The sequence below is a fragment of the Ambystoma mexicanum genome, chromosome 10, assembly GCF_040938575.1.
Source record: "Ambystoma mexicanum isolate Mex_15411 chromosome 10, UKY_AmexF1_1, whole genome shotgun sequence".
NCBI classification, from domain to species: Eukaryota; Metazoa; Chordata; class Amphibia; order Caudata; family Ambystomatidae; genus Ambystoma; species Ambystoma mexicanum.
Genome location: NC_090932.1, coordinates 9478001 through 9500785, shown reverse-complemented (window position 1 = coordinate 9500785; position 22785 = coordinate 9478001). Strand labels below are relative to the sequence as shown.

General features: G+C 49.6%; 1 protein-coding gene across 5 annotated transcripts in view; it reads left to right on the top strand.

Moving 5' to 3' along the window:
• The window catches only part of OPA1 (OPA1 mitochondrial dynamin like GTPase), a 1475337-nt gene that overhangs the window by 284612 nt on the left and 1167940 nt on the right, over positions 1 to 22785 (top strand). For all 5 annotated transcript variants that reach the window (XM_069617417.1, XM_069617415.1, XM_069617414.1 and 2 more), the window contains exon 5: positions 17845 to 17915. In XM_069617417.1, coding sequence (XP_069473518.1) covers positions 17845 to 17915 — 71 coding nt within the window. The remainder of the gene's footprint in view (positions 1 to 17844; positions 17916 to 22785) is intronic.

The window sequence follows — 22785 nt, the reverse complement described above, 5'->3', positions numbered from 1 at the left end:
TGTTCGATGGTGGCATTGAGGCGTTCGGTCTGGCCGTTACTCTGGGGATGGTAACCAGACGACAGTGCCCTCTGAATCCCCAGAGAGTTGCATAACGCTGACCAAAGACGGGAGGTAAATTGGGTACCCCTATCCGACACTATGGTCCGAGGCAAGCCATGTAGTCTCACTACGTCTCTCAGGAACACCTCGGCAGTTACAGGAGCGGAAGGCAAGCCATGTAAGGGAGATAAGTGTGCCATCTTGCTCAGGGAGTCAATCGTCACCATAATTGCTGTATAACCCCCTGAAGGGGGAAGATCTACAATAAAATCAGTATATACATGTATCCACGGCTGGGATGGTAGAGGCTCTTGTTGGAGCAGACCCAAAGGTCTGTGAGTGGTATTCTTATTGGCAGCACATACTGGACAACTCATCACGTATGTCTTAATGTCCTTTATCATTGTCGGCCACCAGAAATATCTAGACGCCAGGCATAGGGTTGCCCTCTGCCCCTTGTGACCCGCAGACGGTAGGTCGTGACACCAATATAGGGCTTGGGTTTGCGACTCCTTAGATGGTAGAAATAGGGCGCCTTGATGAAAGTACAATCCACCCTTCTTCACCAGAAGCGGTTGGTACTCTGAAGACACCTCGATATGGTTAGTGGCAAGCTCTACTTCTTGCAGGAAAGAGCTGACCAACCCCAAGATTCTCTTGCCAGCAAGTATCCCATCCTGGCCCTGTTTCTCTTCCTCTTGGTACTCCAGGCTCCGAGAGAGAGCGTCCGCTAAGGCGTTCTCCTTTCCAGGAAGATATGTGATTTCAAAGTCATATTGGGAGAAGAAATAGGCCCATCGAGCGTGTCGGGAATTGCGACACTCCATTTGCTGCAATATCTTCAGATTCCGGTGGTCAGTGCGAACTAGAAAGGGATGGGCCGCTCCCTGTAACAAATGTCTCCATTCGATACAGGCCTGTCGGATCGCCAGTAACTCTCGTTCCAAAACCGAGTAATTCCTCTCACTAGGTGTAAGTGTTCTAGAGTAATAAGCCACCGGATGTTCCACTCCATCTTTGCCGGCTTGTAGAAGAGCAGCTCCAATAGCCCCTCCAGAGGCATCTGTTTCTACCACAAAGGGGAGAGATTGGTTGGGTTGCACCAGAATGGGGGCAGTAGTAAAGGCTTTCTTGAGTACCAAGAAGGCTTGGTCGGCATCTTTATCCCATTCAAACCTCTGGCCCTTTTTTAGAAGACGAGTGATGGGTAAGACTATGTCAGAGAAGTTTGGGATGAATCTTCTGTAGAAGTTGGAAAGACCCAAAAATCTCTGTATGTCCTTAGGACTCTTCGGAACAGACCACCTAAGGACTGCCCTTACCTTCTCCGGATCCATCTGTACCCCTTCCTTTGAGACGATAAAACCTAAGTATGACACTGAGATAGCCTCAAATATGCACTTTTCTGGCTTGACCAGAAGCTGATTTTCCCTTAATCTTTGGAGGACCAGGGAGACATGTCTTCGGTGTTCCGAGAGGGAGGAGGAAAAGACCAAAATATCGTCTAAATAGACCACCACTGAGGCATACAGCAAGTCAGAAAAAATCTTGTCAACAAAGCGCTGGAACACTGCCGGGGCGTTCACCAGACCAAAAGGCATGACTCTGTATTCGAAGTGTCCCAGAGGGGTTCTAAAGGCCGTCTTCCACTCATCCCCTTTCCTTATTCTTAGCAGATGGTAGGCTCCCCGAAGGTCTAATTTGGTGAATATAGAAGCTCCTTCTACTGCTTCGAGTACCTCTTTTATGAGAGGCATAGGGTATCTGTCCCGAATAGTCAAGCTGTTCAATCCCCGGTAATCTATGCACGGTCTGAGTTCAGTAGAGCCCTTCTTTGGGATGAAGAACATTGAAGCCCCTGCGGGGGAGTGAGACTCCTGGATCAGGCCATTCTGTAGATTTGCATCCAGATACTCCTTCAAAGCCCTTCTTTCTAGTAGGGACATCAGATACATGCGTCCAAACGGTACCGATGCTTCAGGTTTCAAATTGATAGCACAATCCTCAGCTCGATGAGGAGGTAAAGTACGGGGTAGTGTGTCCTCAAACAACTCGGCATACTGCTGGTAACAAGGAGGGATCGTTTGAACCACTGCCGAGGAGGTTGAAATAGCGGCACCCTTCCCCCTGAAAGGAGATACCTGGGGAAGACACGAACTGGAACAATATGAGGACTGAAAACTTACAGTATTCGTAGCCCAGTCTATCCTGGGGTTATGCTTGCGCAACCAGGGTATGCCCAGGATGACGGGAAAATGGGCAGCTCTGATGACATCAAAGGTAATTTGTTCCTGGTGTTGGAACAAAGCCATGGTAGCTGGAGAAGTCTCTTGAATGATAGGTCCAGAAGAGAGAGGAGCCCCGTCTACACCCTCTACCGGTAAAGGACAGTCCTTCTGAATTAGGGGAATGGCTTGTTCTTGAACCCACTGAATATCAATAAAATTTCCAGCCGCTCCGCAATCCAGCATAGCCAAGGTTTCTAGTGAAGCAAGAGAACCGAAAGTTAGATGGACGGTAAATACCATGAGTCTATGGTCCTCCTTCGGCTTATCCTGCTGCCTGGAATTGCAGGGATTAATCGATTCCGCCCGGTTCCTTTCCCTGCTTAAGACCGGGGAGACGCGTTTCCCGACCGTCTCGGGGGAACTTCGGGACAACTCCTAAGCAGATGCTTAGAGGATCCACAATACATGCAAAGATCTTGTTCTCTGCGTCTCTTTCGTTCCTCGGGAGTCAACGGGCCCCTAGTTGATCCTATTTGCATAGGTTCCTCAGATGGCGATCGAGTAGAGGGAGTTGAGGCGGGTACTCCGGTGGTCTGGTGAGGTCTGAACCTCCTCCTTTCTACTTTTCGCTCTTGCAATCTATACTCCAATTGCAGGGACAGCGTAACCAACTCTGGGAAGGAAGCAGGACGTGTCATCCGGGCAAGTTCGTCCTTAAGTTCATCGTGTAATCCTCGTCGGAAGAGGGTCTGCTGGGCTGAATCTGGCCATCCTGCCTCCGTCGCCAACTTCATAAATGCGGAGGCGTATGTCTGTACCCCCTGATTCCCCTGACGGAGATCCAGAAGGGCTTCATACGAAGAATATTGGACCTCTGGTCTTTCAAATCTGTTCCGCATCAATTGAATGAACTGTGCGTAATCATTAACCGCAGGATTTGTTTGCGCTATCAATGGAGTAGCCCACGCCAAAGCATTACCCACTAGGTTGGAAACCAAAAACCCAACCTTGGCCCTATCGAGTTGGTAGGCCTTAGGTCGAAAGGTATAGTAAATCATACAGGCATCCAAAAATTCTTTCAGGAGTTGTGGACTGCCATCATACTTCCCGAAGGAAAACGTCAGGGGAGGCAGGTCGCCTCGGAAATCGGCTCGAGCTGCCACCTGCTGGCGTAAGTTGACGTTCTCTGTTCGAAGGCTCTGAACCTCCGCCTGGAGACCCTGAATCGCTGTTACCATCTCCTGGTATTGTTCCAAGGAGGCCATCGTACTTGTTGGGCGTTGCAAACTGTCAAAGCCACTTCCCAAAGTTCCTTCCCCTAGAGTCTCCTCACCTTGGTCTTCACTCTGACAGGTAGCCTTCTGTCTTCTCCTCCGGTCTTTCGGGGTCTTCTCCTCTTCAATATCCTTCTTAAGGAGTCCTTTACCCTTCTTGCGTTCGAAGAGATGGGGACGGTCTCCTCCGGAGGCCACCTTGACCGTTAACCGAATAAACCGTCAGGTGAACCCTGGGGAGTCCGCCCCTCCCAAATCAGGGAAAAAGCCCGTAAGGCAGAAAAAACCCTGTGAGGCTGCTGGCGAGGATGGATAGGAAGAATAGCGGATCCAGATGCTTTAAGAGTCTTGAGACTAATGTCCAGTTGAGAGCTCCAAAGTATAACAGATGGAGGACAGTGATTTCTTGGCAGGGATGAGAGAGTCTCGGAGGAGGCAATGGAGTGTGGGGCCACGAAGGATGACTTGTAGACTTCCGAGGGATCAAGCAAGGGCTCCGAAGACTGCTGACGGAGGTATGTTGGTTTGGAGAGAGAGAGAGAAACGCGTGAGAGAAGGAGAGCAATACAGAGTCAGTGAGAGTGAGAGAGAATGAATGCGAGAGAGACAGAAAAGAGAGCGAGTGAAAGGCTATGGAGTCTGAATGAGAGAGATCGAGTGAATGCTAGTGAGCCTGAATGAGATAGAGCGAATGAATGGTAGGGGTGCGCGGATGAAGGAGAAGTGAATCTAAGAGAGCATGAATGAGAGAGCGAGTGATTGTGAGAGTGCGCGAATGCGAAGTAGAGTGGATGCAAGAGTATGCGGAGGAAAGAGGGGAAAGGCGAGGGAAGGTAAGACCGAAGGAATAAGGGAAGGCAAAAAGGAACGGCCGTCGCCTGGCGAGAGGGCGATGGGCCGCGGAGTGTATCCAAGAAGGCAGAAGAGAACGGCCGTCGCCTGGCGAGAAGGCGAAGGACCGCGGAGTGTATCCGAGAAGGCAGAGATGAGCTCGAAAGGTCAGGAGCTATCGTAGGCACAGGTTCGAAAGTCAGCAGAGCGAGTTGCAACGCAACTCGCAGGGGGGGCGTGGCTTCTTTAAATGCAGCGGCGAAAAAGACTAGACCGTTCACCGACAGATCATTGGGACCTAATAGCGCCTCCATCTTGCCCATAGCTTCCACGGTTTCCGCGGTGTGACAACTGGAGCCTCCCCTACTCCAGGGAACCACTTTTTTAATGTGTGTTACACAGCACCTTCACTGCAGTGATACAGGGTTGTCTTTTAGACTTCCCACCGACTCCATTTTTTGGGGCTGACTACTGTCCCCCAGAAAAGATAAAGTTTCTATTAACTCACTTTAACCTCAGACCCAGTACACCCCATCTTCCATGGAGTATTGGAAAGGGTTAATTCTTATCCATTTTTGTCTGTGCCTCTTGGGGCATTGTTTTGCTCCCTTTACATTAAGACTTGGCTGGTGGGAGTGGCATCTACCCTAACTTTTCTACCGCGATTATCTTATAAGAAACGTGATAATGTTTTAGGCTGGCCTTGCCTGGCCAGCCACCCTGCTGTGTGATTGACAGCCAGGCTGTATGAATGGGGGAAAACTGCATTAAAAGCAGGTCTCTGGGACTGGAAGAGCAGAGTCGCCACTGGAACGAAAGAACCAACGAGGAACTGTAAGAAGAGGTCCCCTACAACGATTGAACCGCCCGGTATAGCCCTGCTGCAGGTACAAATCTCCAAGTCCGACGACTGAGCATCCTCCAGGGAACTTCTTCCCTTAAGCTGGTGGGACCAACCAGTTCACCCAAACTGCAAGTCAGGACCCCTCCGCTGGTCGAATTTGCTGTACAGAGCTACAGTGGGCCGGATATCCAGGAAGGTTGGACCCTGCTTGGATTTTAAGGAACGCACATTTTATTCGTTGCTTTGCTCTGCTGCTGGTTTCTTCCCTGGGTAGTGCAGGACCCTCCAGTCCTACTTCTGATCAGTCAGTCGCTTCAGGAACCGTGAGCCTGCAGGAACTACCAGGAACTTCTGCATCAGCTACAGCTCCCTCTCCGTTTTAAGGTACTGTGAAAATCCGGTTGTTCGTTTTGTTCAGCCGCGGTGAAAGTGTTTGAAATCTTTCTCCAATCCGAGGGCTTGTCCTTCTCTTCTTTTTGAACTAACTTTTCTACCAACCAACCTCGTCCGGAAACCGTGCCATGAACTTTACTGCAAACTACATTGAACTATATTATCTTGAGCAAAAGACTTTTGAACCATTGACTTTGGCCCTAAGCCTTTTCTATCTGATTTTCACCTTGTAGTCTCTCTTGCTCGATTGCCCTGAGTACTCACTTGTTGGTGTGGGTCCATTTTGTTCACTTCTCTTTCCCTCCCTTTTAAATTGCTGGAGTGCCATTTTGCTCCCACTTCATTTTGTGAGCTTAACTTGTCTGGAATTTAAAGGAAGTTGTGTGGTGTATTAGTGTGATTTTTAAACTGCTTAGAAGAGTGAACTGTTATACAACTGAAGAGTGAAATAAATGTATATTCTTTTACTTGAAAACCTTGAGGCACTGTTTGCCTGAATCATAGTAATTGCTGTCCTTAACTATTTGATACTGCTCACTTACTCTTGAGATGAGTCTGGCTGCTCCGCTACTGCCACCACTTTAACTATGTAGTACAGGCTTGTACCAAAGGTGAAATTGTACTGTCACTTGTAGTCTTAATTGTGTGTGGTGTTCCCAAAGGGTACTGCATATAATTCTGCCTAACACAGGGGATCCTCCGATCCCCATCATTCCTCAAGTTCTCAAGAGGTTACGACGGTTCGGGACCCACAATGATCCTCATTGCTCCAGATTGGGCCAGGAGAGCGTGGTACCTGGACCTTCTGGACATGTCTATCTATCCTCCAATACGTCTTCCCCAAAGAGAGGATCTTCTCTCGTGAGAAGGTCGGGTTCTCCATCCAGAGGTCAAGACTCTCAACCTTCACGCATGGTTTCTGAAAGGTTGAGATATAAGGATTGAGACCTCCCGGATGACGTGATGGAGGTGTTACTTTTGGCTAGGCGGCCAGCAACAAAGTCCCTATACCATTGCAGTATGTTTTGCGACTGGTGCAGAGGAAAGAATGTTGATCCTTTTCAGTGCTCAATTCCAGAGGTTCTCTCCTTACTTTCTATGGCCCACAGGGGTCTACAGATGGGAACCATTAAAGGTTACCTGGCAGCACTATCCCTCTTTAAGCGCTCGTCTGAAGAATGCTCTTATTTTAAGATTCCGCTGATCACTCAGTTTCTGCAAGGACTCACAAATGTGTCCCCGCCGTCACCTTTTCAGGTGCCGTCTGGGACCTTTAATTTGGTCTCAAAATTTCTGATGGGTTCTCCGTTTAAACCTTTGCACTCTTGTCCGTTGATATTGTTGACATTTAAGACTGTTTTCTTGGTTGCAGTTACCTCTGCTCAAAGAGTGAGCGAGTTGCATGCACTTTCTTCTAAGCCACCCTTTACTTTGTTCCAGATGTACAGGGTTGTATTGAGAGTACAGCCGTCTTCCTACCTAAGGTAGTGTCAGAATTTCATTTAAGTCAGAAGGTGGTGCTCCCCGCCTTCTATCCTCCTCCTCATCCTAGTAAGGACAAGTAGACTCCATAGGTTGGATGCTAGGAGAGCATTGAGCTTTTATCTTTCTAGAATGTCCAAAGTCAGAGTGGATGACCAGCTCTTTGGGAATAGGACGAAATGTCAGAATAAAAATTACCAACCCCACCAAAAGACCTAAAACACACAAGTTCGAACTTTTCGTGGTATGTGTTTAGGGGTTTTGGTGGGGTCGGTATGACATTTTTAAAAAAAAAAAAAAAAAAAAAAAAGCTTTGGGTGTCTGTGGGGGTGTCCCTCCCCTATAACAACCCGCTCACTATACTATACGCGGAAGTGAAATTGAACCGGCACCGCAGGGACACAGCGCGTCTGAAGGAAAGATGAGTAGGGGGCGTGTGGGGTGTGAGTGAGGGTGTGTTTGAATCTGTGTGATTTGTAATGGAAATGTTTGCATGGGAAATGTACGAATATTTTGTATTGCGTACATTTCCCATGCAAACCTTTCCGTTGTGGGTAATTTACCCGCGGACAAATCGCATAGACCCGCTCTTTGTGGGGTATATGGGACACTGTTTAGGCCAGGCTGTTTCTAAGCAGACCTTTTCTAGGTGGATCATCCTAACTATTTCTGAATGCTACAGGTTGGCTGGCAAGGACCCTCCTGAGGGTTTGGGGGCTCATTTCACCAGGGCCATAGCTATATCGACTGCCCTGCAGAGAGGTGTACCGGTAAAGAACATCTGTAATGCTGCAACATGGTCTTCCATACACACGTTTTGTTAAGCATTATTCCCTGGATACTTCCCATGCTCAGGATGTTTCCTTTGGTAAGGCAGTGCTTTACTCTGCCATTTAATTGGGTATGTCTAAATTCTTCTCCCTCCTCCAATCATGGATACTGCTTTGGGAGTCTGTCATAGATGAGAAATATGTTGGAGGACCCAATCCATTCGAAGAACAAGTGACTTACCAACTGGTAACGTTCTTTCAACTGGATGTTCCTTCAACGTATTCCTCTTCGCCCTGCCAGCCTACCCCTGCCAAGAAATTCCTATGCCATTACAGCTTCCGTTCCATCAAGGCTAACTGCAGCCGATGATGTATTATGGGTACGTGTGCCACACATTGTGGGGAAAAAAAATGAACTGAGGCTACGGGCACCGTGTGTGCTACTTATAACATCCAATGACATCGCCCTTGTTCATTTGAGGGACATCGACTCGACGCAGGGCGCCCTCTGCCGAAAATCTTTCCGAAGCAGCACAGCTGTGGATATTGCATGTCACAGATGAGGAATACGTTGAAAGAACGTTACCAGTTGGTAAGTAACTTGTTCTCCTCAATCTTCCTGGCTCTACTCTCCGTCCTCTACAACTCATCCAGAACAGGACCGCAAGACTTGTCCTTGACCTCAAGCTCAGGGATTGTATCTCTCCAGCTCTGAAATATCTCCTTGGGCTCCTAGTGGCGGCAAGGATAAAGTTCAAGACCCTCTGCATTATCCACAAGGCTTTCTGGGGCCTTGGACCACAATACCTCCATTTCTCTCTGCAGAAATATCTTCCTACTCAAGCTCTTCGCTCCTCCACCGCCATCTCCCTGAGGGTCAGTCGCTTCTCCAAGTAACGAGTTGGAGGCAGATCTTTCTTCGGCTGGTACCTCCCCCTGGAACAGCCTCCCTGCCTCTCTGAAACTTGAGCGGAACCATCTCCGGAATCACCTCAAGACCTTCCTCTTTGCTTCTGCCTCCTCTCTTCCTCTCCCCTGCTGATCTTCTGTCTGATACCACTTGTCACCTGGGTACCCTCTGAATTCGGACCCAGGTCCCTTGCCCGTCCAGCTGCTTACCCATACTGCCTCCCGTCGCCCCCTGCACTTGTTGTCTCTGTCTGTAACCCTAAAGTCCCCTTTCCTGCACTTATTCGACACCTGTTATCTGCACTACTTGTTGTGTTGATTCCTTGGGCCTCATTACGAAGTTGCTGGTAAGCGAAAAACGATGCCGGTAATGGATTACCGGCATTGCTTACCGCTCCGGTGTATTCCGACCCGCAAACCCGGTATTAGCGGCACCCTAAATAACGGTGCCGCCAATAGCGGCATTGGGCGCGTACACGCGCCCCTTTGGGGAGCAAATACCGGCATGCCGGTAATAGGAGGACATCTCAATCCACGCGGACATGCAAATACCGGCACCGCAAAGCCGGTAATCGCGGACCACCCGCAAACAGCAATCTGGAAACAAGCCAACTGCCACAGGTGCACACCATCCCCACAGGTGGAGTCAATGGAGGCTGGGCCTGTATAAAATGAGCACACTCGCACACCACACTGCTTCCAACACCAAAATGCTACCACTAGCTGTTTCAATCATGGCGCTGGAGGACATGCCCATACTGCTACAACTACAGCAACAACTACTACAGCAGCAACAACAGGCAGCACAGAGGAGATGCAGGAGGAGGAGAAGGAGAGTGAGACAGGCCCAGCAATTACCACCAGCGCATCCAGCAGTGCCTCATAGGCCACTACCAATCCCTCGCACCAGACCCAGCCCTTTTAACCTAACCCCTGAGCAGATCCACACTCTGTACCGGTTGGACCGTGACACCATCACCACCATAGTGGACATGATACAGAACGACATTGCCAGCCTCATTGAAATACGCACTGCCATCCCCCCGCTAATAAAGGTGGTGCCTGTGCTCCACTTCCTGGCCACAGGCACCTACCAACACACAGTTGGCCAGCTGCATGGCATTTCGCAGCCACTATTTTCACACATATTGAACCAAGTGCTGTAGGCTCTCCTGAAGCACACAAGCGCCCACATATATCCCTACCACGGACTGCCCAGGAGATAGCTGACACCAAAGACGGCTTCCATGCACTGGCAGGCATGCCCAATTGTGTTGGTGCCCTCGAGTGCACCCACGTGGAATTGGTAGTCTCCCATGCCATAGAGGCGGTGTACCGCAATCGCAAGCAATACCACTCCATCAATTTGCAAATGGTATGGGACTCCAGCAAGATCATCACACATTGCTGCGCCCAATTTCCCGGGTCAACACATGATGCATTGGTACTGCGCAACTCCACGCTACCCCGTCACATGGAGCGACATGCTGGACCACGTGCATGGCTGCTTGGTGAGTTGCACAACTGTCCCATGGCAGTGCTTTGGGGTACTGATGTGTAGGGATGCATAAGGGGGGGCATACTCCACCTGGGTGGGAAAGGGGGATGGGGCATACTCCACCTGGGTGGCAATTGCCGGTGATTGGAGAATGCATGCAGAGCTAAACACTCTTGACCTGAACTGGCCAAATGGAACATGACACATCACTGGGCCACATTTCACAAATTATGTATATCGATGACAACAAGTAAGGGGCACAACCAGGCCACCATGGTGATGGCAAGCAATGCATGAATGAACAGGATGGCAACTGTGTCAATGTGGTCAGTGTGACCATGCATAGTGAAGAATGAACAGCATGAATTGGAGGCTAAACATTGTTGCACTACCTCAGCACATCCGCCTCAGCATGCATGATTACACCCTGCATCATCTATTGAACGCCATCCAGACGACCACACCTCATAACAGTTTAGAATGCATCTAGGTGACAATTTTGCATACATACAGGGACATGTGCATGTCCACACCAAATAGCTGCCGCCATGACTGTGCTTCCTGAAGGTGCCAGCTCAGAGTGACACACACCTATTTGTATTTGCTTGCAGGTGACGGAGGATATCCCTTGAGGCCGTGGCAACTTACCCCTGTGCGGAACTCGCAGAACAGCCATAAAGAGGAGTACACTTGTGTGCACACCCGCACCCGTGTTGTGATAGAGCAGACCTTTGGCCTGTTGAAGGCGCGTTTCCGCTGCCTAAGCAGGTCTGGTGGGGCACTCCTATATAGGCCTGAGAAGGTGGCAAAGATCACCATGTCCTTGTGTCATGCTGCACAACATGTGCGTCCGGAGAAATATACCAATGCCACCTGACATTGACATGCATGCCCCGGGTGAGGATGATGAGGATGGAGACAGGTGAAGTAGCCCACCTACTAGTACATGATGCATGGGGATGGCCATGCAGTACGCGAAGCACACATTCACGAATACTCCAGACCCACAGGGACTATGAAAGACATGTGTCAGTCACACTGGGCCAATGTGGACATGCACACAGGGAATGTTGGGAGTTTGGCACTGAACACCGTAACACATTAAATGGATGCACACGAAAATAACAATGTCCAGCCATGGATTTTTCTTACCACAACTTGTTATTTACAACAGCAAAAATGTGCCCACCCCCCCCAACAAACTCCCAGAACCCCCCCCCAACAAATTCCAAAACCCCCCCAACCAACACCAATACCCCCAATAGACTCCACAAGATGCACCCCTTCACCCCTAACCTTGTGTCCCACTCCCATTGTCCGCTCACACTACTTCCGGGACTTCTTCCTGTCCGGAGGCAACATTTCAGTGTGCCTTGCACGCCTATGTGTCTGGCGCACTGGGCTGGTGGGGACAGATGAAGCTGGTGTGGAGGTAGTAGGTGAGTCGCTGGCAGGTTCCATACCTCCTGCAAGCCGCGGCCGCTGCATATGGAGCAGCATTGAAGTCCGCACCTGTGTCACCGCCCCAGGCAGTCCCTCATTAGCCGAGCCGATGCATTAACAGCGGCTGTGTTGGCTTCGATGGCCGCTGTGATCCCCGCAATTGCTGTGGCAATACCCCGCCTGGTTTCCTCCCCTTCCGCTATGTACTGGCGGAGTAGGTCTAACATGGCCTCCTGTCGGGCCTTCGTCGACAATCGTGTTTCCAGGGTTTTTCAGGGGGCTGGAGTGGTGGGTTGTGCAGTCACGTGGACGGCATTTTCGGGACTATACTCCTCAGAGGTGGGTAGGTCACAGTCACGGAGGCAGGGATCAGCTTCACTGCAGGTGGGTGACTGCAAGTGTTGGGGCGAGGGGGTGGGCACGGGGCTCGGGGTGGCCGTGCATGTCACCTCGGTGTCTCCCTCAGGCTCCACACTGGCATCAAGTTCTTCCCCAGTGGAGGCGGATGCTTCCAGGGACTCCCCTTCGACAGGTGTGGGTGTGGCCTGCTGGCTCAGTAGTGTCAGGCACACTGGCAGCAGGTGTTGCTGGCTGTGTCCCAGCTCGCACAGGCACACTGGCAGTGGCTGTGGCCTGCTTGCCTCCAGCGGAGGTGGTGGTGGTAGCCCTCTTCTTAGGGTGTGAGGTGGATGCCCTTGCGGTGGTCTCCTGGGTTGCTTCTTCCTCATCGGTACCTGGGGGGTAGAAGAGATGCAGGGCATCAGTGATGGTGTGACATGGCAGAGGCATAAGATGGTGCTGTTCATTATTCATTTGATCATGCATTCATGTTTTACAGGTGTCACGCAGGGTATTCAGAGGGGGCATGTTCGCATTCACTGCATGGCAGGTGGCATGCCGTTGATTTGAGGTTTGTGTGATGTATCACATGGGAAAGGTCCAGGTGTGTTGGCTGTGTGTTGGTTATGGGATTGGCACTCAGCATGCATTTCAGTGTGGCAGCGTTTGGCCTGCCATCTGGACTTGGATATGGTCATGTGGGTGTTCGGACATGCATTGCCTTGACTCTACCATATCACGTGTGCTAAGTCATGGTCTTTCCTACAGGGATCTGCAGGGTCACTCACCACCTTCCGCGGTTGATGCCGCACCCGTCTCCATCTCGCAAAATCCCTCGATGGACTCGGGACTGATGAATCTGCTAGCCGTCTCCTCCCAGGGCATCAATTTGGCAGGGGGGTGGGCACCCCCGCCTGTGGCCATGGCCCCCCTCCGATTGCTGGCCATGATATTGCGTACCCTCAACCGGAGGTCATCCCACCGCTTCCTGCAGTCCCTCACACTGCGCGGCTTGGAACCTACGGCTGATACCTCGCGGGCTACGTCCTGCCAGATTTGCCTCTTTTGTTGCTGCACCTCCCGCTTCTTGTCGTGGGATTGGATTATGTCTGCATGTGCAGCTAGAGTGTCCGCTAACATGGTCAGCTCTGCGTCTGAGTAATGCCGCAGCCGGGGGCTGGTCTTCCTGGTAGCCTTTGACATTCTCTATAGATTTCCACTGTGCTCTCCAAGTATCGACTGGTGGGTCGGGAGGATTGCAATGGATTGTGTTTTTAAAGATGGCTGCCGGCCCATTTCCCGTCCCTGCGCGATGACGTTATTTCCGGGTCCGGTTTTGCGAACCCGGTATTAGCATGGTGGTATTACCGGGCCGGTATTTAGGGGTTGCTTCTAGCCGGTGCCGGTATCGGCGGGGTCCTGTGATGCCGCTATCGAGGGGGGGGGGGTTGGAGGGCCTTTAGCGGCATGCCGGTATTTCCATTACCGGCATCGGGGTTCGCTCGCGCACTCATAATCACCTGCTATTAGCGGGTTCATACGAGCACGGACCCGCTCTTACCGGCATGCCACTAATGAACCCGTTTTTACTGGGCTACTCGTAATGAGGCCCCTTGTCTTGCACTTGTCCATCCTCCTCCCCCCCCACCTCCCTGCTCCCCTGTACTTGCACAATCTCAATGTCACGAGGCCTAGTAAGATCGTTGTTTTTTGCTCTCCCTCTGTTTCCCCTTCCTTGCCAAGCCTTGAAACAGTTGTGTATAGGCGCGTCATAAATGCCATATCATATGACGTATCATAACAGACAGTAGGAGTTAATATTCTCCATCTACTAACCTGAGGTATAGTGATGCTTGGGGTAGGGAGGAAAATGCTATCTCGAGATGAAAGAAAGAGAGCGAGAGATTGATATTTTATTTCTATCGCGCTCGTACACAAGTGTTTCAGATCGCGACGAGGCAAGGGAGGGGAACAGGGGAGAACAAAACAGCGATCTTACTAGGCCCAGTGACATTGAGAACGCGCAAGTGCATGGGAGGGGGGGGAGTGCATGGAATGGGGGAGAAGTGGAAAGTGTGAAGCAGAGGAGAAACAGATAAAGAACAATAAATAATAAAGGCAACAAACAGTGGTAATGCAGCCAGCAATTTGCAAGTGCTATGTTTAAGGCAGCAGACAGGGTAGGTCTGATAAGTGCAGGAAGAAAGGGGGGGGGGGCTGTATGGGTACAGATACAGACCCCAGTGCAAGGGGTGGCCAGGAAGCAGTGCGGGCAGGTGGCAGGGTGAGCAGGTACCTGGGCCCAAAAGACAGAGGGTGGCCAGGTGCATGGTGCCAAGAGAGAACAGATCAGCAGGGGAGAGGGGGAGCGAAGGCAGAAGAAAAGAGGAAGGTCTTGAGGTGCTTCCGGAACCGGAGATGGTTCTCAAGTTTTAGAGTGGCAGGGAGGCTGTCCAGAGGGAGGTCCCAGTCGAAGACAGAGATCTACCCCCAGCTCATTTCTTAGAAAAACGACTGACCCTGAGGGAGTTGGAGGTAGAGGAGCGAAGAGCTCGAGAGGGGAGGTATTTGGAGGGATAGCTGAGGTATTTTGGACCCAGGCCCCAGAAAGCCTTGTGGACCATTCAGAGGGTTTTGAATGTAATCCTTGCATCAACTGGGAGCCAATGAAGGGATTTCAGAGCTGGAGTGATACGATCCCAGGGCTTGAGGCCAAGGACAAGTCTCGCAGTCCTGCTCTGGATTAGTTGCAGAGGGCGGAGAGTAGAGGCAGGTAGCTCTAGAAAGAGGCTATTAAAATAGTCCAAGCTAGAAAGAACCAGAGCTTGGGAACCCATGAGCTTCTGGGGGACGGAGAGGAAAGGCAGAGTACCTCTGAGGAGGTGCAGTCGGAAACGTGACTTTTTAGAGACCTCAGAGATGTGGGCGGAGAAGGAAAAGGTGGAATCAAAGATGACCCCGAGGTTCCTAGCCTCGCAGGTGAGGGTAGGTGGAGGGCCAAGGGAGGCTGGCCAGAGAGGGAGGGGAAAGGATGGTGAAGGTGTGCTGATGAGGAGGATCTCCGTCTTGCTGGCATTCAGAGACAGATCATTGGCGGCACACCAATCTTGAATGGCAGTTAGGCAATCAGAGATGAGAGAGGGAGAGGAGGTGGCAGAGGGCAGCCTGAAAATGAGTTGTGTTGTCAGCGTAGCACTGGAAATTTGAGCAGGAAATGGCAATGCAGTGGGCAAGAGTTGCCAGGTATTGGTTGAAAAGCCAGGGTGAGGGGTTAGACCCCTGGGGAACACCACATGTAGAGAGGAAGATAGATGAAAGGAAGGACCTAAGTTGGACCTGGGAGGTGCGATTAGAGAGGAAAGAGGTCAGCCAGGCTAGAGCCTGATCAGTGATACCCGGGTTTTCACAGAGACGGTTGAACAGGATGGTATGGTTGACCGTGTCGAAGGTAGAAGAGAGATCGAGGAGGATGAGGACAGAGGGAATGTTAGCATCAAGGTTGGAGAGCAGATCTTCACGGATGTTCAGGAGAGCAGTTTCCGTGCTTCTGGCAGCTCTGAAGCCAGACTGGATATGAGGTGAGTGAGTGAGTCTTTCACTCACTCACACACTCACTGAGAGAGACACAGAGAGACACAGAGAGCCGCACGCGCCCTGCTGAAACGTTTTAAGAAAATCCCTTGACCCATCTGGGATTTGGAGTATTCTTTGAGCAGTCTGCGACCGGATTCTACCCTACCCATTTTCAGTCTGTTAGTAAAGATTTTCTTTTTGCTTCCTTCCATCCATTGACATAAACGGGATCCCCACCTTTTTTCTTTGCTATTGATTACTGCCTTGACTTTTGAACCATTTATTATTTTTTTTTAACTCTCCTTGCTTAGCTAATCTGGTTTAGGGGAACAAGTCGGTACCTAAGGCAACCAGGGCAGGGGGACCCTGTCTTTCTTTACAAAATTCCTTGTTTTTAGGCTGCACACTTCACTTTCTAGTGAAGTGTGGCAGGGGTCATGTGTGTCCATTTTCCTTTTAGTAACATTTTTGTTACATGTGTCCAAGACAGGCCAGTGGCAGTAGGCATTCGTTTTTCACACATAAACTCTTGCATTTTACAGCATAATGCTATTTCGAGTACCTTGTACTCAAAATGGCCATGCTGCATGTTTTTTCGCCCTGTCCTTTGGCCATATTGTCCCTTTGCCGCACTTCTTGCAGTGTGCGTACCTGGCTGGATGTTTGGGCTGGGACTGTCCGATCAAGAGTCTCTGTTTCTGTGTTGATGTGGGGCAAGATGTTGCCCAGGATTGGACAGCCCTTGACAGTTTGAATGGTGCAGAACCTTTCCATTGGAAGACTGGGGCGACCCTCACTGAAATCTAGGATGAAAGGAGGACTCCTGCAGCCATTCTTCAGATTGTTGTTGGCTGCAAGACAACTTTGAAGGGTTGCAGCCAGATAACCTGTGAATGGCCTTTGATGACTTTCAGCATTGCCTCCAGCGAGGTCCCTGTAAAGCCCTGTTCCTCTGCATTGATCTCATGCTAAAGACCCTCAATGATGCTTTGGGCTAGTGCTACCAACTGGTCTCAACCCCTGCAACCCTATGGCAGCATCAGAAAGGCCCCTCGGCCATCCTGTGGGGTGGGCAGCTCCATCCAGCGCCCCTGCTTTGCACCGGCGCCCTTCCGAGTTATGACTTGGCACTTTGCAGGTCTCCTCCTGCCGTTGCTGCTCACCAACCTAAAGAGGGGCCTTGCTGGAGCAAGTTTTTAGTCTTGCCTCAAGGGTCATTGCTGCCGCTTGTGTGCAATGATTGTCGCTATTGGCCACCGTCTGTGTCTTGTGGGTCTCTTTGTCATTGGGTGCCTGGGTGGTCCAGGTGTCCAGCAGCAGGAAGTCTCTCACTGGAACTCTGAACCGCTGCTTAGCCCAACACCCCCGGAACTTGGAACCATCGCTCAGCCAGACCCCATTCCGATACTGAAAGTGACCAATGCATCTGCAGCTCCTGGCCCCGCTGCAGAAGGACCTCCAGTGGAACTGGGCCCAACAAATTACAGGAACCCTGGAGTGGTTCATAGCTGCTCCTTGCCTCTTATCCCCCATCGTGAACCCTATGGCAGGGGGCTGAAGAGCACACCTTGTTCTCCACTCCAAAGGCCTCTGGGCTCTCGAAGATTTCTCCTTGGGACTAGTTCCTCTTAAGGGCAATAGGCCCACTGCTTTAATCAGGGAAGGACTCCTGAAGTGCTGGGTCTTATTTCAAAAGGCAGGTTAATTGTGTTGCTTATTCTGCTTCTTCACATCCTACAATGTACAACTGTTCCAGAATGTCCATCTTGTTTTACTTGATTAATTGCACACTTTCTGCTTAGATTCATAACTGAATTTAAAAGTACAGTACCGGGTTCTCTAGTGAGACCCCCATGGTAAATGTATGGCTTTTGGTTTGGTTGCATAGACTACAGTCTAAGCCTTTTTATTGGAGCACTCTGTCTCATTGTACCATTTGACCCCCAGCATTGTTCCTGGAGTCTAAGCCTTGCTGCTCAGCTTAGTACACCGTCCTAGTCTGGCTGGACCAAAGTGTCTAAATCCTCTTAGTATAATGGGGGGCCTCCGACCTCCCAGATTCCTCCCTTGGCCTAATTCTGGAAATTCCATCTTCGCACCATCATCACAAGGTGGATTTTTGGCAAACTGATTTAGATGTTGAGCTTTTCTTGCCCAATCTCATCCTGAATGTCCAGTTGAAATAAATAACCACTGTCTTTAAACCTCTGTCCTGCAGGTCCTGCTGGAGAAACCGCACTTAAAGTCACAAGCAATCCAAGCTTTGAAAATGATAAGCAGTACAAAAAGGTAGGTCTTGTCGCACTGCTTGCCCCTCCTGTTGGAGATCTGAAAATAGCCAGTGTCATCTAGTTTAATAGAAGTACGCATTTCAGATGTAGGAAGTCCTTGTTACTTTCATTTAATTTGATATTTTCAAACTGATCACTCAAACACACCCACGTTTGGTCTTCTCTTGCCTAGTTCACATGTCACTAGATGTTTGTTTTGAGCGTTTGTCTTGATGTTACTCACAGGGTGCTCTTTCATGTTTTGCAATGAAGATCACATTATATTGTTTCTTTGGTTACAGATTGCTTATCCATGTTTGTGTTTTGAAACTTTGTGAAATGGTTTTGTTGCAAAGCCCACTTAATAGCTGATGGAAACTGCCATCTAGTGGCCAGACTGAAAAAACATACCCCACATGTGTACGCTGGCCTGTCCCTCCATTTCCTCTTTTGCCATGTCATTGTTGACCCTGCTTTGCACTCGCATGCTCACATTTATCCTTCCTGATGGCCCGCACGGCCCCTTTAATATTTGGTAGGAGCCTGCCACACTGTTCGTTCATGCTCCAAGGTTTTTGAGGGTAACGGGATCCATAGCACAGGGATACACTAGACTTCATCTTGAAACGCCATGAAATGGAATTCGGAAAGTTGAACAAGAAGCAATGCTGCAGCCTCACAAACGACTGGTACCAACCTTTAAGAGTGAACCGTTTGCTCTTGTGTCTTGTTGGCTGTTCTGAAGGCAAAATCATTGTTTCTCTAGCGAGTGTGTGTTTCTCCAAAAGGTGCTAGGATATTGCGTCTGCACAGCCATTTTTCCTCTCTTATCGATGACCTATTCCTTCAAAAGTTGGTTGGGTACTTTTCAAGAAAGGGTGCTAGTTTCTCAGAAGGAAGATGTCATTGGGTGCTCTGCAAATGTTTTGTCGCTGGAGGAAACTTTTGTCTCCCACAGAATTTCTGTTAATGGATAGAAACCCCACGCCCTCTGCTCTTCAATGGCAACACATTTCACCAACAAAACCTTGGACATCCTTTCCCCTCTCTCCTTCAACCGCCCATGCACCAACATCCTCTGAGCTCCCTGCGGACTCCCACACTCTTCCCCCTCTTCCCTCTCTTCCCTTTCCTGCCTTTTCCCTGTCACACCTGAGGATGTCAATGGGCAAGTCCGCTCTATGAAAGCCTCTTCCAAACAGGTGGCTCCATGTCCTTCCAAAACTATGAAAGACAACATTGACACTCTCGCTCCAGCCTTGGTTGACCTCTGCAACCTCTCCTTCACCTCTGGAGTCTTCCCCTCCTTGCTCAAACACTCTCTGGTGCACCCACTACTCAGAAAACCTTCTGCCGACCCTTTTATCCCGGCAAACTATCACCCGATTTATATCACTCCCTTCCTTGGCAAACTACTGGAGAAGTTGGCTATTTCACTCCCCACACTGAATCTGTTGGTTGTCTCCATGATCATCAGTCTGACTTCAGAGCATCCAGAGGCATGGAAACTGCTCTCTTCAACACCTGTCAAGACCTGCTCTCAAATCTTGACACTAACTCTCCTTCTGTCCTCATTCTCCTTGACCTCTCCTCTGCATTCGACACAGTAAATCATAACACCCTGATTGATCGTATTCGTGATACTCTGGGCATCACTTGCTTACCTTCCTTCTTACCGACCATCCCAGGTGGAACGCTGGCCTTTTCTCTCTGCCATCTCTCTACTTGCGGGGGTCCCACAGGGTTCTAACCTAGCCCCCTGGTTTTTAAATATCTATATGTCCGCTTTGGCCCACACAATCTCTTCCTTCACTTACAACTTTCATTGTTATGCGGATGACACCCAGCTCTCATTCAAGCTACCCTCAGCCTCTTCTTCCTCCTCGCTCATTCAGGACTGTCTGGCCGCGATTCAGTCCTGGTGTGCAGCCAATGACCTCTACCTTAATGCCAGTAAGACAGAGATTGTTCTCATTGGGGACCCCTGCTCCCGTTTTCCCTCTCGCACTCTGGCTGGCCTCCCTTGGCCCTCTGCCCACACCCACCAGTGATGCATAAAATCTGGGGGTCTTTTTCGATTCCACTCTGTCCTTCTCTTCTCACATCTCAGACATAACCAAAAAAATCTCAATACCAGCTGCATCTTTTCTGTGGTATCCTACCTTTTCTCACTTTCACCCAGACACTCACTGTTTCTAGAGCTCTGGTTCTCTCTAGACTCGACTACTGTAACAGTCTCTTTATCAATCTCCCTACTTCTACAATCTGACCTTTACAACTCATCCAGAACAGAAACGCAAGACTTATCCTTGGCCTTAAGCCCAGGGACTGCATCTCTCCGGCACTAAAATCCTTTCACTGGCTCCCTGTGGCTGCAAGGATGAAGTACAAGACCCCCTGCATTGTTCACAAGGCTTTCTGGGGCCGGGGCCTGCACTACTTAAAACTCCCTCTTCTCCAATACACTCCCGCTAGAGCACTCCGCTCGTCCTCTATCTCTCTGAGAGTGAGACGTTTTTCCAAACAGAGCCTCTGATGTAGATCCCTATCCTCTGCAGGGGCCACCCTCTGGTACGGTCTCCCTGCCTCTCTCCGTCTCGAGACGGATTTCCTTAAATTCTGGAAAATCCTCAAAACCTTCCTTTTCTCCTCTGCCTTCTCTCTATCTCTCCCCTGCCAATCTCTGCTCCCTACCAGCTACCTCCTCCGCCTGCTCAGATAACTTGACTGGTTTCTTGGATCACCTCAGAACCGTGTGGGTCCCAGGCACCCACACCACACCAGTCCCTGCACTTGCCTTTAGGCCCCCACACTACTTGCTGCACTAGGCACTTCCCAATGAGATAACCCTCCGCACTTAACCGGGCCCTCCTGGATTAGGCGCACTTATCCCTTCTCCCATCCCCCGCACTTCCTGGCTGCACACTTAAACTGACTGTACCCAAACCAGTAATTTTGATGTTCTGTCAGACCCTTGTCTTCCCTTGTCCCCCCCTAGCACTGTGCAACTGAAATACTTGTGATAGTGGCACATTATAAAATTCCCAACCATCTTACCACTCCCCTCCCCTCCCTTGATCCACTCCCCTTATGTCAATGTCTAATGTAACCTGTTAATCAAGCTTCGCATTATCTGTACCGTTGCGCCCTGATAGCTTTTGGGTCTGGTGCGCATTATACAAATGAATAAACTAAACAAACTGTGTTCATTAGCAAGAAATGTCCTCTAATATAGGTGTTGTGGTGTTACGTGCCTCCACCTCTCGCTCCCTCTTCCCTCCTACACTCACTACTTGTCACACACTAGCACTACTGTCAGTTGTAATCCATGTACCCCCTCCGCCTCCCCTCCCTCTTTCCCCCACTATCTGTTAAGGCACTTGAACAAGCAGGAATGTCCTTGGGCCTAGTATGCTTATTGTTATTGTAGATCATTTGGAATTCTCCAAGGCCTTATGAGTGATTGCATCCCATGTCCCTCCTACCCTACCCCCCCCCCCCCTGTCATGGAGCGCTTTCAAGCACTCATTTGTGTCTAAGCGCTTTATAGATAAACAGTACCATAACAATGCATATGCGCAAGTCTAGCGGAACAGGGTGTCTTCCCCCATTGTTTGTGGTGTTACTTTCTCTGAAACGGTCTTGCAGCCACGCTGATATGAATGTTGTTTGTGTGTTTTTGGTCCAGCTTTACAAGTGACTTCCGATGTGTCCACGAACGCTACTGGAGGACACAGTGTATCAAAAAGTTCCATTAGGAAACATTCTTGACTTGGCAAGAGTGTTTATGCGATGAATTGCCGCCACCGCCCCCTTCCAGGCCCAGCATCCACTAACTTGGGGTGCTACCTGGTCTCTTCACCATTAGATTGTCAAGCAACAGTGTTTCTTTTTTTTATTGTTGCATATGTAGTTTACAATAAACCTTACACAACGTAAGTAAACAATGAAAAGAAAGGAAAAAAAGAGAATCCATAAAAGAAACCTAATTCGCACATAAAACCACAGAATAAAAAACACAATCCATGTTCATAAAAGAGCCACAAAAAAAGGAACAATAATCATTCAATACTGTTCCCTGAGATCAAATTTCATTGTGCGGTCATTATGTAGTTTCCAAGTTTTTCTTGTACAATTCAAAATTAATACAGGTTAAAAAAAGATTCAAAGCTAAAACCAAAGAAATACTTGTGCCCCACATACACCTTGCCCAAAACAAATTCCTAGACACTTCCGAATTAGCTGCATTTATTCCCCTGAAGCATTTAAAACGTTCTTCCACAAAATAGCGGCACACAGTAACCACATGTCGCAAGGTTTCCAGGGAATCAAGAACTCCACAAAACCTACATTTACTACCATACAACAAAGGGGAGTCCCTTCTAATACTTAATCCTCTCATAAACAGGCAGTTGGTTGAGCCTAAAACGCATGTAAGTCATGTGTATGATGGAGCAGGGAAAGCGCTGGAGGTACAACGGTGAACACTCTAGAGAATATTCCTCATAGGTAGTAGAAGAGGAAATAGTCAACTGCCTCAGCCCAATCAGTCTTAAACTAAATCTTTTTAATTTGCCCAGGTCTTTGCACCAGATCTTCCTGAGAGATCCCATTGTAAGCCAATACTGAACTTGTCATTTCTCTGAATTCTTGGATAAGCGGGGACAGTACCAGCCTGCATTGCTAGATGTAAGTTCTCATAAAGAGAATTTTTAGGGGGGGTCAATCATTCTTCTGTACAAAGAAAGCTGCCTCCAAACGTACCTGGCCTTCAAAGAAATAAGGCACAGCTCATGTCTAATGACCGCATTCGGGATAGCCATCGAGAGACCCAGTACCTCCTTCCAAAGCTTCCCTTGTAAGATGTTTAGAGTGTTTCCCATATTGTT